Raw genomic sequence first — 15,882 nt, 5'->3', positions numbered from 1 at the left:
AAGTAAGATATGTAAGATATTCATTTCACAGTGTAAACAGCTTCAGTGATTTTAACGGGAGTTTTAGAGAGCTAGACTGAAGACTAGACTAACTATGTTTGTCTGTGCAGCCAGAGCCAGAATACATGACGAGCCATTTCCCCAAAATGCAGACACAAAACACAAAAAAGTCTTTATATGTATTCTATTAATCAACATTAATAATCATTATGACAATATCAAGAGCAATAATCGACAATAGCGATTTATGTCATAATATTGCAGTCCTAATTAGCTCCTGTTTTTAAAAGTATAATTTAGCTACAATTTTAAATAGTGAATTGTTATTGGCAACAGTTATTGACAAAGTATTTTCATTGATTGGAGTAATTAATTAAATTTAAAATAAAACATAAGCCTATATCAGTTATACAGTGCTATCGTGGCTGCTGTGTGTCACATGACAAGCATGCCCCCCCCCCCCACGTGCCCCCTCAAAAATCATGAGTGCATGACGCCCCTGCTTGTAAACATGGTTGCTTATGTCTTAGGTGAAGGTAAACAACTGAGAAAGAAAATGGATGTGTAACAGTATATTGCTTCACAGCAGTTTAATGTTCCTAAGGTTTTCTGTCTTGAATGTTAATCAAATAGCAAAACACAGAGAAAAATCACTTTTGTAGCTTAAACACAGATTTATTAGATTTAATTTATGCAGTGAAGACTATGCAGTGTTATTTTACATGTCATTATTTCAGTGTAGACAGCATCACTGATTATAATGGGTTCTATTGTATTTTGTCGCGCTGCGCCGCTCGCGTCCGGTGTAGACACGGTGAGAGCCACGCAGATGCACATGAACTCTGAATTCCGTTCACTTCTGTGTCTATTTGTGCCTGAAATGCCAAAATGCATGTCTCTGCAAGTATCCTTGTAAACACGGTTGCTCATGGCTTAGCTGAAGGTAAACAATTGATAAAGAAAATGGATGTGTAACAGTATATTGGTTCACAGCAGTTTAATGTTCCTAAGGCTTTCTGTGTCACGAATGTTAATCAAACAACAAAGCACATAGAGAAAAATCACTTTTGTAGCTTTAACACCTTTATTAGATTTAATTTATACAGTGAAGACTATGCAGTGTTATTTTACATTTGAGTATTCAACAAGTATACCTGAATACTGTTAGACTTTCTGGAAAAATATAAAGCACTGTTTATTTCATTTATATCTTTGTTCTATTATATTTATGTATGTTTGTAATTTGTTTATTGTTCTATGCTGATTTACTCACCTACAGAATCACCCCAATCATTGATTATTTTTTTCCAAATAGAGCTTTTCAAGTCATCTGGTGTTTTTTTGTTTTTTCATATCGCAATATATATCGCAGAAATACAAAATATCGCAATGTGAGTTTTTTCCAATATCGTGCAGCCCTACTGGTATGGGGTAAATGCAGAGCACAAATTCCGAGTATGGGTCACCATACTTGGCCACACGTCACTTCACTCACTCACTTAAAGACGGTCAGTACCCCTCAGAGATACATTCATATAAACTCCTACCCCCAACTGTATCGCGATTCGTTTAACATCTCAACCGATTTGAATCGTCACATATTTGTATCGATTTTCAACTGGCTTGCGGTGAAGCGTTACATCCCTAGAGGGGCTTAACCAACCAGTTAGACAAACTACACTGTAATGGATTTTTGTAATTTGAACAGTATTTTACTGTAATATGTACAGTAAGATACTGTAAAATGTGTATACAGTATTTTACTGTAAACAGCAAAGGATTATGGGAAAATATACGGTCACTACTGTATTTCCTCACTACTGTAAATCAATTTACAGTAGTGAACTTGCCCGCGAAAAACTGACCAATGGCAAGGGAGATTTCTTTTTTGACTGGTTGAAGTGGCCAATCTGGCCATAAAAGGACAAGAGAAACACCGTTAACTCGACAAAAAGGTTAGTATATTATTTCTGTTTTATGCAAAACTGCTATATTTTAAATGCACCGTTAACTCGACGAAAGGTTAGTATATTATTTCTGTTTTATGCAAAACTGCGATATTTTAAGATGTTTTCACTTGTTAACAGCAAACTAACATTATTCATCGTGTCATTTTTCATGTCGGGAGTTGGAGCCCTTTTTTTCTGACTGACGGCCGGAATGCCACCAAAAGGCTGATAACATCGACTGGTTGAGTAAGTTATGGTGAGTCGTTATTTAACCTTAACAGCGAATTCACGTGAAATACTGAGGCGTTAGGCAAACCCACTGTTTCAGTGGAGATTTTAAACAGTATTTTCTAGTACTTCTATTGTTTGTTATTTTCAGATTTCTAGTCTGGATGTCGGAGGTGTATTTTGGATCCTCTTCTTGTGAATGCCATAGTATCGATGATAACATCAACTGGTAACGTTATGTTAATAATGTCAGTTAGCCGAAGTTAACTAACTTAGCTGAACAAAGAGAAGCATAGTAAGTTGTCATCTTTACTCTGCCTCTTTATCGCAAGTAAGGTAATTCTCTTCAAATGCTATTTAAGTCAGAAAGTGTGTACCAATGTCGTATGTAACTTTAGAGACGGTCCCTAAATTCAGTGACAGACTCGCATTCCATTAGGTCGTAAATGTATCTGGTGTCAGGGTTGCCATGGTAACCAGGGTCCTGGGCCCTGTTCACAGACAACTTGGCACCCAGTATGTTTATTGGGTGAGGGGTCTGTGAACGTTTGTTAATCTAATGAATAATTGATTTGTTAAATCAAATGAAAAATGGTGTGTCTGATTGGTTCAGACGCTACAGACGTAACGTTAACATAAAACAGCGAGCTAACAAAACTGAGTTAAGAAACACCACTGTTAAGAACATCTTTTGTATTTTATTTTCAAGTTTGTGGTCATGTTGTCTGCATCGGAGGTGTATTGGAGTCTTTTCCTGTGATTGCCGTCGTAGCGGTGCTAACAACAGGTGAGCTTCCATCAACTTAACTAATGTTACTAAATTAGCCAAAGTAGCCACTAGCTGCTGTTCTCCACTAACTCACAGAACAGATTGACTTTTTAAAGAGAGGAACATGCTAGCAATATATTAATATAGCAAGTTTTGCTGATAAATATTACAAATGTTTATTTTATTCAAATGTAAATTGTTACTGTACGGCAGTTTTTTTCTGATCATAAACTACAGTAACACAAAAATGATGTTGTGACTCTGTCTGTTACAGGAGATTTCTCCAAGCAAAAACAGAATCCTGACTATGAGAGGCAGAATCATCATACAGCCAGCTGTCCATTTTACAGAAATGCAGAATTAGGTAACACAAAATACATTTTGTTTTACATTGCATTTACATTTATGAATTTGCCAGATGCTTTTGTCCAAAGGAAGTTACATTGTATTTAAAGTACACATTTTATTAAGTTATTAATTCCCTGGGAGTCTAACGGGGGTGGAGCTAGTGGTGGGTTAAGGGGGCTGAAGCCCCAAATGTTTTTATTAGTGTCTTATGCACCTCAAGATTGAGTTTTCATGCACATTCAAATTATTTATATTAAACCAGCACTTAAACTGCAAAATGCAGCTGCTTCAGGTATCTTTAACTTACTGTAGCCTATAAATTCATAATACCAATCTCACTATCTGTCAAAATTAGATTATTGTTACTGTATAGCATCAAATATAGATTAAGTAGGCCTATTATATGCACAGACTTTCTTGGACACACACACACGCATTTAGAATGATTATATGAACAGATTGGTTAGCATTTAGCCTGGTCTGTGGCAGGCTTAACTAAGAGTCAGGGCAACAAAATTCAATAAACAAGAAGTTAATATTAAGAATAGCTAATATTAAAATAATAAGTGATTTAAATTGTGAAGAAAATATTGTCTTTTCGCTCTATTTCGCAAAAACGGTTCTAAAAAAAAAAGCCATGTTGTGCATCTCTTCACACAGCAGTGTTTCATTACAGAATTAATTTACCTGTTTTGAACGACTTAAAACAGTCGACTTAAACTGTCTCTTTAAAAATAAAAAATTAAGCCACTTAGCCAATGTAACTTTTCAGCATAGCCTATTTTATTTAAAAGTGACCTGACATGTAGAGGGAAGTCGTGGCCTAATGGTTAGAGAGTCGGACTCGTAACCCATCCTTTGTGTACAGCCTTACCGGGGAAACCTCGATCTCTACCAACAGCGCCACCTGCTGACAGAGAATTAATTTGCATATATATGCCCCCACAAATAGAGTGCAAGTCTGTGGGAAACACTGTAATATTATTTATGCAATTTGTAAGTGCAAATTATAGTCAATTATACTTCTCTCTTTAAAAATAAAAAATTAAGCCACTTAGCCAATGTAACTTTTCAGCATAGCCTATTTTATTTGAAGTGTATCCCGTGTATTCTGAAACATGCAATAATGTTTCTGGGCTAAGCCCCGGATATCCACTCACCGTAGAACTGCCCTGGGAATCAAACCCATTATTTCAGCACTTTGCTCTATTGATTGAGAATGCATTGTAAAAAATGGAGCTTTAATAATTTGAATGAGATGGATTATCAACTAATTATGTACCTTCCTTGTAGGTGTGTTCAGATGTAATATATAAAGTTTTTATTAACGTCAAAGTGCATACAGCACCAACAAGTTTGACAGTTGAGGCAAATTCTGTAAACACTGCTTTGAAAAATAATGTTGTTTTCCTTGTGCTTGCAGGTTCATTCAGACGGTCAACATTTGTGGCACCAAATGCATTGAAAGTCACAGATCAGGTGGAATTTTGGAAAGAGGGTGCAGCCTGAATCCCATCCTGCTGTTTCTCATCGGAGAGCTTGTCAACTTTTACTGTCAAAATGACTGAATTACTATTTAAAATAACTGTTTTGTATTTGAATATATTTTAAAATATCATTTATTCCTGTGTTCAAAGCTGAACTTTTAGCATCATTACTCCAGTCACACGATCCTTCAAAAATCATTCTAATATTCCATCCTTGCTAAATAAAAATATTAATTTATATCATTTCTTTCTCAAAATGATACTGACTCCAAGCTTTTGAATGGTATAGTGTATAATGTTACAAAAGCTTTTTATTTCAGATAAATGCTGATTTTTGGATCCTTCTATTCATCAAAGAATCCTGAAAAAATTTACTCGAATGTTTTAAATATTGATAATAATATCGAAAAATGTTTATCAGCATATTAGAATGATTTTGAAGGATTATTTATCAGCATATTAGAATGATTTCTGAAGGATTATGTGACACTGAAGACTGGAGTGATGATGCTGAAAATTCAGCTTTGATCACAGAAATAAATTACATTTTAACATATTCAAATAGAAAGCAGTTATTTTTAGTAGTAAAAATATATCACAATATTACTGCTTTTGCTGTATTTTGGATCAAAATAAATGCAGGCTTGGTGAGCAGAAGAGACTTTAAAAACATTAAAAATCTTACTGTTCAAAAACTTTTGTCTGGTAGTGTACTTGCTAATTTTTGCTTTTCAGTATGTGTATGTTTGATGATACAAAGTCCCCAGGGGACTGTGGTGATGCCCTTTTTTAAGCTAGTGCATCTGAGAGGTCAAGATTTGTAATTTGTACTTTTAAAAAGAAAATGTTCAACAATTAAAAATAATATTATCAGAACTAAAGCTCATGAGTTATTGTGATTTTTGGGGGGCTAGGATGGTAAAAATAATGGTTTACAGTGCAGTACTACAATTGGATTTTTACAGGTAAAAAATGATTAAACTAAATGAAAATAAACTACAGTACTGATACTGTAAATGAAAATACGGTAATAATACTGTAAATAAAATACAGTAAAGACATTATTGTACTGTAAATGCAATTACAGTAATAATACTGTAAACATTTTTACAGTAATTTACTGGCATCCAGCTGCCAGTAAGTTACTGTAAAATTGGTTATTTATATGTACAAATCATCCAAGCACCCCATTCCTAGCCATTTCTAATATACTTTTGATTAATATGACTAAATATTAAATTGTAACAAAATTAAAGATCCATCTTTTATTGTCAAAAGAATGCCAGGTGCAGTTCCCTCTCAGCCAATTAGATTTCACGTAGCATTTTCATCAGTCAGTCGTGTTTTTTTTGACTGTTATTCCAGGTGCGAAAATAATTAATTTCTAGTGCAAGAGCACGGAAAGATTTGTGAGTGCACAGGACAGTTTGAGCATGCACACTTTGAGCGAGAGGAGAGATTTGTGATTGCAACGGACACGTTTTAAGTGCGCGTACACACCCTTTGGGTGAGAGCAGCATATATCTGAAAGTGTGCGTCACGTTTTGTGCGAGGGCAAAGGAAATCGAGAGAGGGCTGGCACAAAATGTGGCATTGGCATCTCGCAGCGGCACTTCCGGCGGCATCTCCAGCAGCCAGGTACTTTCTTCAGCAGCGCATGCAGCTGGCCAATTACATAATTTGATATAATACTTTTTATTTTAAACACCACAGGACTGTCATTTGTAAGCATTTATCATACATTTTGTTAATAAAGTTTTGATGCATCACTACATAAGAGAAAGCTGAAATTGTTGTGTGTGTGTATAGGCTATATAAATATATAGGCTATCTCCAGCAATAAGTGTGTCAATATCACAGTTATGTTTCAGTGCCAACGAAATTAGTAAATCACATGCCTTAATAAAATACAAATACAGTGTATTACATATTGCTTTGAAATGTTATTACTTATGAAAATAAACTGTTAATATAGAAATTTCTGATAAGAGTAGTGGCACTTCAGATGGCACCTCTAGCAGTCAAGGACTTTCTCCGACAGCTGCCGCTACAGCGGCATCTCCAGTAACGGACTTTCTCTCTTAAAAATTTTATAACGATTTTTACATTTTGAGAAATGTAAGTAATGCATTATAAACTCACTAAAAGCATGGCCATATTGTTATAAATTTTAATTAAAATAACTAATGGCTTATAATGTAATAGCTATACAAATGTGTCTTTAAGATGTTAAATGACAAATCTTGATAGACATTCTTCTTTGTTACAAAGAGCATTTATTAATGATGCAATGTAAATGCTCTACAACTTTAAAGCATTAGTTTATAACATAAGTAATACACTAAATACTTTGACCATGTTTTATTCTTTACTGAAGGAAAACATTATTTTGAGAGACACCATAGCTGCAGCTGACTGGTGCCGCAACACAAAGTTTGATGCTTCACATGTTCCCAGTGTCCTTTCCATGGATAAAGAAAAACAAATCAAAGCCCTTGAAAAACTGCACAGCTGGAAGGGAGAATATGATGAAAGTTCTCCAAATATGATGAAAGTTCTCAGAAACTCACTACTGTATTAACAAAATTTATGATAAATGCTTACAAATGACAGTCCTGTGGTATGCTATTTTGTTGAAATTTAGTTTTTAAAATAAGAACTCCATGGCTGCTGGAGATGCCGCTGTAGCGGCAGCTGTCGGAGAAAGTCCTTGGCTGCTAGAGGTGCCACCTGAAGTGCTGTTACGAGATGCCGCAATCTCAGATTTGTGCAGCATATCAGAAATTTATTTCTGTATTAACAGTTTATATTCATAAGTAATAACATTTCAAAGCAATATGTAATACACTGCATTTTTATTTTATTAAGGCATGTGATTTAATGTGAAATAATGCCATAGACGCTCAAATCAGTCAAATGTGCATGTATGACGCGGGAAAAACATTGAGGTCTGTTCTAGAGCGTCACACACGTTTGAGCTTCTGTGTTCAGTGTATTTGATGTGCACTTTTGTAAGTGCTTTTGTAACTACTTTTATCTGCCGTCGGAGACGTCGTTGTTATAACGTGTTGCTATGGGTTGAGTCTTGATTCGGACTTGACTAACAGACTGGCGTTCTGACACCGCGAGCTACATGCTTTCTAACCTTATCTTCACTTTGTTGCAATTACTCTGCTTATTATACATATAAAATACAAGACGTTTATATCAAGTAGTCCCATATTCATAATTGTGACCACAATGTCTACCATTGTAACGTTTACAGTACATCTGCCAATGTCTGTATACAGTGTGTGCATATATATATATATATATATATATATATATATATATATATATATTTTAATTTGTTTAATTTGTATGTTTGTTTATATATATATATATATATATATATATATACACACACACACAGAGAGAGAGAGTGTATCTTGAAATATATATACATCATACATATATTACTTTTACTTTCTGCACAACTCTGTAAACATTGGATTGAATTTAATAACTCTAATGCACTTGAAGTGTGCACCAAACATTCGTTCCTATAGGAATATACAAGTCGGATTGGGACTCGGTATCAGCAAATACTCAATATTCAATGACTCGGATCGGGGGCACAAAAAACCTGATCGGGACATCCCTAGTAATTTCTTATTTCTTTGCAGATCACTGTCCTGTCTGCTATGAATGAGGAGGCTGCAGTAGCCATCAAAGCCATGGCTAAATAAAACACAGCAGGTATATGGAGCTCTTACGGCTGTGTGCGCATGCTCACCTGCTAACTAGGCCCTGAGCAACTGTGCCTCACCAGTGTGCTTGCAGCAAAGCACTTATTCAAATGTTTACTTTTACTTTAAACAATAAAACAAACACCGTATTATTATTAATATTATTATTATTATTATTATTATTTATTTTTGTCCTGGATGCAATCAGTGCCCAGTAATCGACCCAGGATCTTTAATAATGTATAAAAAAGGTTTTAAACAAGGTTTTACAAAGTATGCCCACTTTACATAGTATACTTTACTGTTTGCACACTGGCACTTTTGTGTATCACAGATGTAGGACTGCTACAGTGTTCGATGTATCTGGTATGTAAAAGCAGTGACTAAGTTGTAAATAGAATTGTTTTAGTTTTGAGTTAATGGGAGAGTCATAAAGTGATTGCGTAGTGGCTTATTGTGCACTTTGACTTTGGGCTTCAAAATGAACAGATATCCAAGCAAGTATTTCAGACTCTTTTTAGTAATGGAGAGCCCATTTATTTTTGTAGACGGTCTATCTACATTTATATAAAACCTGTTTTGAACAGTCATACATTTTTGACTGAAGATTTGACTTGTACCAGCTTTCCTCCTACTATTTGTGTGTTGTGGATATGGACTTACCTTTACCTTCTTTTTTTCCCTATTTTTATTTCTACCTCCTTGCTTATGTTACTTTTATCACCCCTTCTTCACTCACTCCTGCCTGTACTTCTTTCTTCCTTTCAGGGGTTGACAAGATGCATTGGACCTGGATATGAGAGAATTAGACCTCAGAAATGCTATCCTCCCTCCTTTTTTCTTTCTCATTCTTTCTTTATTTCTCTCTTTTTCAGTGTGTGTGTGTGTGTTTTAATAGCCCATGTGCGTGTTAAAAACTAGAAAATAAATTTAATAATAATGTTCCAACCAATTTTTTGTTTTTTTTTCAAAAACAAAAGTTACATACAAAAAATAAAAAAAAAACAGAAATGGATGTATGAACAGTGGGCAGAAGTACCGTAGTGATGGATGGCTGGGGTGGGAAAAGGTGTTATTTTTATTTTTATTTTTTTTGGAAGGGTGAGGGAGGGCACCTCATAACTGTCTTTACTAGCATGAGTGTCTGTTTTTATTTTGTCACTTTTTTTTTTTTTTTTTAAGATAACTACCCCTCATATGTTCTTTGCTAACTTAAATCACAATGGTAAATGGCTATAGCTGTAAACAGCTATAGTTCTGTTATGTGGTTAATTTTATGAGCAATTATAGTGCAAATGGGAGGAAAAAAAGTGCAGAATCTCCTGTAAAGGACAGATACAAAGGCATATACAGTTGTGTGTCTTCACTACAGGACCAAGTGGTCTGCTTAACTTCCCGTTTATCTTCCAGTAGCTTAAAGCAAAATACCCTTGGCAGGGGGTGACAATATCACACAACCTGGTGTATATAGATGGATGATTCAGTAAGACCCTCTCCCCCAATGAGACTGATAACACAGAGGAAGCCAGCATCAAGGCTATTTTCGTAAACTAAAACAAAGACTAAAACGATCGAAGAAAAAACTATTTCGTAAACTGAAATAAAATAAAAACGTCAAAATAATTGAAAAACTACACTAAACTAACAACAGTTATTGAAAAACTAACTGAAATAAAATAATAATTATCAAAAATAAATAATCGTTTTCGTAATCATTACGTTCTCACCACTTGGCGGAAAAATATGATGAATGTGAATGATGAACTGTCTTTAACTGAAAAATTTGTGTTTACTATTGTCATTTTGCATTATTGACACTATTTTCCTAATTAATGCTGTTCAGTTGCTTTGACACAATCTGTATTGTTAAAAGCGCTATATAAATAAAGGTGACTTGACTTGACTTGACTTGGCGGAAAAATATACCAGCTGTGTGGAGGTTTAGGGAAATAGCCTGTAATGGCGCATCACGCACATGGGGTTATCTGACGGAGAGACGCAAAGCAGTTTAAAGCCTGCACGGGTCCTGTTTGGTAAACGTGCACCAGCAGTACTTAACAGAACACCCGACCCATTATCTGACAGCAGCACTAATTTAATTCTGTACCAGACCAGAACCGTTTGACATAAAGACCGCGAGTCGCGACCCGAACCGCACTCGCATTAAATCTATTACATAAGGTAAGCAAGATTATTTATTTTATCATGTAACACAAGCAATCAAACCAACATTAGGCATTCTTAGTTGGTGCTTTGAAGAAAAACAGACATGCAGCGCAACATGATAATTAACAGGAAAAAAAAGATGAGAACGCGCATCCTTTCTGTAAACAACACAACACTTTTGCCTAGCATCTTGATCTTGTGATCACTCTGCCAGGCTTTTGAACAAATGTGCATCATACACACGATTAGAATTCTTCATAAATGAAAAGAACATTCAAATATAGCCTAAGCCTTTACTGTTAAATGCGATTGCCGTTATTATTGAATTTCATTAGTCCTAGTTTTGATTTATGCACGGCTGTTCACGGAAAAGTGAGCAAGACACCACAGTTACAATATCATGATTATGGTTAAATAAGAAAAGACATATAACCAAATCAGCATAGGCGGAGCGTGTGGCCATGCGGAGTTGGGGCAAAAATGGCACTAAATTGGACAAAAATGCCCCTGCACAAATAAATTAAATCTATTACGTCTGTTGCTAACAAAGTGAATATGAATAGACAGTGTCGATTGCGGCATTAAATTAAGATCTGCTCATGTTGCACCGTATTTCATTTTAGGCGTTTTTACAGTGTTGCGCATTTGAACCAATCACACACAATTTTGTTGAGCTTAGGAATGCAATGGCCATCAGAGGCGTTCAGATGAGTCATCGTTTAAACAGATCAGTTTTGTTGAGAGCGGGCGCGTTCGCTGACTGAATTCCGGACTCTTGCGAATCTCATCATAAACAACAAAGCGCAGATGTACCTACAATGTAAATAAGAGATTCATTTCACAGTGTATACAGCTTCAGTGATTATAACGATATTGTTGTTTTTTTGAGATTTCTTAAACTCACGATAGATCAATGTTAGTGATAATGTCACGTTCTATATATAATTTATTCGCTGTTTGAATAACTGTGGAAAGGAAGCGTTATATAATTATAAATTTCTAACGTTTTTATTCAATTGTAATCTATGTTTAATACATTTAGCTTTTAGCCTTACCCTGGAGTTGGTTCACCCTCCGCCTATGCAAATCAGGCTACATTTATTTTCATACTAGGTATCTCAACACACATAATTGGTTATGACATTAAGCGCGACTTGTGTAGATTAATTTAGTAAAAAAAAAAGGCTTGATTGCTTTCTTTGGCGTATATTTGTATACTTTTACTATCTAATCAATCTCATGCGTTAATTTTGTGTCGCTATATGTTTGCCTCACTAAGGTTAAAGTCCCCATGAGGATTTTGGGATGTTAGTATCAATATGTTAGTCTTAAGCTTATCTATAAGGCAGTGTGCTCCAAAACAGTGACAAAATTCGCATTTAGAAGATATAAGCATTCAAAGCTTTTAGTTCGTCACTTCCGCCAAAGCGGCTCAACGATTTTTTTTGACATCACATCGGGAGCAGTTGGGGGTTTCAAACGCTCTCTAGAAGCCGAAGCGCCCGCCCCCTACACTATAAATAGATGCTGAAGCTGCGGCTGAGAGTTGTCGCTTGTTCATAGTGTAGTATTTCCTGTACAGTGAATGGCACGTAGTGTACAATGTAGGCGATAGGGAACGATTCAGACAGTGTAAATATGCTTTCTATTGGGGAAAATGAGGTCTGGTTTCACGTTGTTTCACGCGAACCGCGGCAGCGCACACAGTCTGATCCGGACTTTGGCTCCGGTCCAGAGACGCGATCGCTCGGAGCGGATCATATGCGCGAGTCGGCATATATTAAACACTTCTAAACCAAACAGCCTCAGCATGATTATGATCACTATTTTGTTTTACTAAGAGATTCATATTGATTCTAGGGGGTAATCTATTAGAATGTGGCTGTCAAATGCGGCTTTACCGAGCTCAACGGCTCTGACCCGTGCAGATACAAACAAAACGCTATTGGCTAATTTAAAAAGGGGGCGGGGCTGTTTGATGTCCCGCCCTGGCTTCCTGTTTCAGTTGAAATTACGTCACCACATTTATTACAATGTTAAAAAAAAAAAAAACATTTAAGTGGGTTTCAGCTCTCTTCTAAGGTGAGCCTCAGAAAATACTTTTCTGTAGCCTGGCACCTTGTCAAGATCATACTTTTAGTAGTTAATGTGGTTTTCCATGGTGGAAGAATCTCTGTCCAGTGTGAGGGAGGATGGCATGCCATGATGCTGGCTGAGAAGAATTCTGGAATGAAGCCTAAAACATAATAAATAAAGTCAATCTAGTTTATATAAAACCTAGTAATTGGACTGTCATGAATAAAATGAAAAAGAAAAATGCTTTATCCCCACCAAATCTACCATATTTTTAATTAACAAATAACATCTTTAATATTGAGAAAACAAAAGAAGAGGTGTAGATTTAAGGTTCAAATGAAGATGATAAAATTATTTAAAGTATTTTTTCTAAAAAAAAAAAAAAAAAAAAAAAAAGTGAAATTGTTTAAAGTAGCAACCAACAATGTACAGGCACTTAGATCTTTGACTAGATATTGTATCACTTTGTTTTTCCACAGCATCTGTGTTTTTACAAATGTGTCTTATTTTGTATTCTCATTATATATACAGTGGGTACGGAACGTATTCAGACCCCCTTAAATTTTTCGCTTTCCTAATCAAGTCCAATCAGTATAATCAAACACAGCTGGACTCAAATGAAGGTGTAGAACCATCTCAAGGATGATCAGAAGAAATGGACAGCACCTGAGTTAAATATATGAGTGTCACAGCAAAGGGTCTGAATACTTAGGACCATGTGATATTTCAGTTTTTCTTTTTTAATAAATCTGCAAAAATGTCAACAATTCTGTGTTTTTCTGTCAATATGGGGTGCTGTGTGTACATTAATGAGGAAAAAAATTAACTTAAATGATTTTAGCAAATGGCTGCAATATAACAAAGAGTGAAAAATTTAAGGGGGTCTGAATACTTTCCGTACCCACTGTATCTAGTGCACTGTCGCACTCAGCATGCAAAACAAGAATTGATAAATCAGAACAAACAGAATTGTTTAAAGAGAAAATTCTTAAACACCCATTATCAAGATAAAGGGTCCATGTTGAACACATTTTTATCCATAATGAGCATTTAGAAAGGTTCAATGCAGGTTAGTGAGCTCACCTTGGCAGCAGGGATCTGGATAACCATGGATGGAGTGGGCATCAGACCAGTTGTACTCTCATGCAAAGCCTGTGGATGTATGGGTCTAAGGGCAGCCTATTAATGACAATACACACAAATAAGTACTACCCAGCCACAACCATCTGTAGCACATGCATGAAAACAATACATTTTCTCATGGACGTTGAAGCTTGCTTCCCAATATTTAACAAATGAGTCTCAGTGAGTACTTACCGAGTCAGTAAAGCCAGACCGCTGATTAGCATGTTCAAGCTGTTTCTGAAGGGAGATACTAGCACTAGGGATGAATCCTGTGAAGTTCATACGAGGAAAGAAGGAATGATGGATCGATTGTTGACATAAAATAGCACAATACTAATCTGTATGACATATCTCTGGCCAGAAGAGATTTAAAGTGAAGCTGAAATGTTTTAGAAAAAGCCCTATTAATATCAGTGTGATGAATGTTATGAAAAAAAAATGTAAGGTGGCTTCCTTACCTGGCTGGGTGGTGAAATGGCTGTGGACAGCATAACCCTGAGGCAGGAATGGCATGCTCTGGAATGGTGATGCCCCTACACAGAAAGACAGAAAATGTGAAGTTGAGAATAAAGACAGATAATTAAGTTTTATTGTGACCCAGGAGGGCAAATCACCAATTGTGACCAGTGCTGGCAAAATCAGTCGGAATGCGCACAGGCTAATTTTGAGCTACAGGCAATGAAAAGTGAAAAATTTTCACAAAAATGAGTTCATTAAGCCCTCGTCTAGCGATCCCAATGCTCCAAATAATAATTTTATATGTTTAATTACCTTTATTTGTACGTTTTCTGAGAGGAGTACCTTTTCTCCGCTCGCTTCTCACGCTGACTGTCATCCGAAGCGCGTGCATAAAGGCGCTTCCGACTGCGTGATCCCGATAAATATATACATATACTCAGAAATACAGTATTTAAGTATTCACGCAAACATAATCTGTTATGTCTTAAGTGAATGTTTGGGGAACTGTTGGGGAAAAAAACATCTGATGTGTAACATTATATTAGATCCGTGCATTACAGTAGGTCAATATAGGCCGCCTCAATGTTAATCTAACAATAACAACATAATTTATTCAACAATTCTTCTCCCCGAGTTACCGTCTTCCGCCATTTTGGAGAGTACCCAGAATGTAATCAACGTAATCAGCGTGGTTTACATTCAGTAGACAGCGCACACATGCTACCAGTGCTCCAAATAGCAATTAAACATCTAAAAGTATCTTTATTTGTACGTTTTCTGAGAGGAGTACCTTTTCTCCGCTCGCTTCTCACGCTGACTGTCATCCGAAGCGCGTGCATAAAGGCGCTTCCGACTGCGTGATCCCGATAAATATATACATATACTCAGAAATACAGTATTTAAGTATTCACGCAAACATAATCTGTTATGTCTTAAGTGAATGTTTGGGGAACTGTTGGGGAAAAAAACATCTGATGTGTAACATTATATTAGATCCGTGCATTACAGTAGGTCAATATAGGCCGCCTCAATGTTAATCTAACAATAAAAGAAAAGGCAATCGTTCGCCGGTCTTGATTGAACTGCTTTTATAGTTTTAATAATCAATTTATTTGTAATGAACACACTAAAGGGATTTTTACATTTGATTATTTGTTTTTCTTACTTGAATGCTTTTGTTATGTGTAAAATGAAAAAGGTAATGCATTATTTGTTTCTTTCTTATATTTGTTCTACTGTTTTTTTTTTATTTTAATTTTTTTTGCATCTGTCCTTATTTGTAATAACAAAGATACCCAAAAAGTGAAGAGCTTGAAAAAAGTCTGCACACTCAAACATCAAAAAGTCACAAGCGAGATGAAAGTAATATGAACAATTTACTGAATAAAAACAAGGCAAACGTTTCGGTCACATGTTGACCATTTTCAATGCCAAGCTAACAATGTTAGAACTAGAAGCCATCACTTGATTGATCAATTAAAACAAATCTTGGTACACTTCATCAACACCATGATCTGAGGGGCAATGCCAAAGTTGGGAACAGCGCC

General features: G+C 35.8%; 2 protein-coding genes across 3 annotated transcripts in view; one reads left to right on the top strand and one right to left on the bottom strand.

Moving 5' to 3' along the window:
• LOC107691471 (eukaryotic translation initiation factor 5A-1-like) overlaps nt 1-10,014 on the top strand; it is a 35,914-nt gene extending 25,900 nt beyond the window's left edge. For both annotated transcript variants that reach the window (XM_016490078.1, XM_016490077.1), the window contains exons 5-6: nt 8,447-8,519; nt 9,278-10,014. In XM_016490078.1, the coding sequence (XP_016345564.1) occupies nt 8,447-8,509 (63 nt within the window). In that variant the 3' untranslated portion in view covers nt 8,510-8,519; nt 9,278-10,014. The remainder of the gene's footprint in view (nt 1-8,446; nt 8,520-9,277) is intronic.
• A 2,726-nt stretch (nt 10,015-12,740) lies between these two features.
• On the bottom strand, nt 12,741-14,442 carry LOC107691472 (G protein pathway suppressor 2-like). The gene is made up of 4 exons (XM_016490079.1): nt 14,335-14,442; nt 14,069-14,145; nt 13,835-13,930; nt 12,741-12,911 (listed from the first exon to the last, which is right to left on the bottom strand). The coding sequence occupies exons 1-4, from the start codon at nt 14,387-14,389 to the stop codon at nt 12,819-12,821; spliced, it is 321 nt and encodes a 106-aa protein (XP_016345565.1). The 5' UTR covers nt 14,390-14,442; the 3' UTR covers nt 12,741-12,818.
• Nucleotides 14,443-15,882: the final 1,440 nt, after the last annotated feature.

This window comes from Sinocyclocheilus anshuiensis, unplaced genomic scaffold (assembly GCF_001515605.1).
Source record: "Sinocyclocheilus anshuiensis isolate Anshui unplaced genomic scaffold, SAMN03320099.WGS_v1.1 scaffold514, whole genome shotgun sequence".
Lineage (NCBI taxonomy): Eukaryota > Metazoa > Chordata > Actinopteri > Cypriniformes > Cyprinidae > Sinocyclocheilus > Sinocyclocheilus anshuiensis.
The sequence above is the reverse complement of the archived record's forward strand: the minus strand, read 5'-3'. Positions and strand labels throughout refer to the sequence as shown.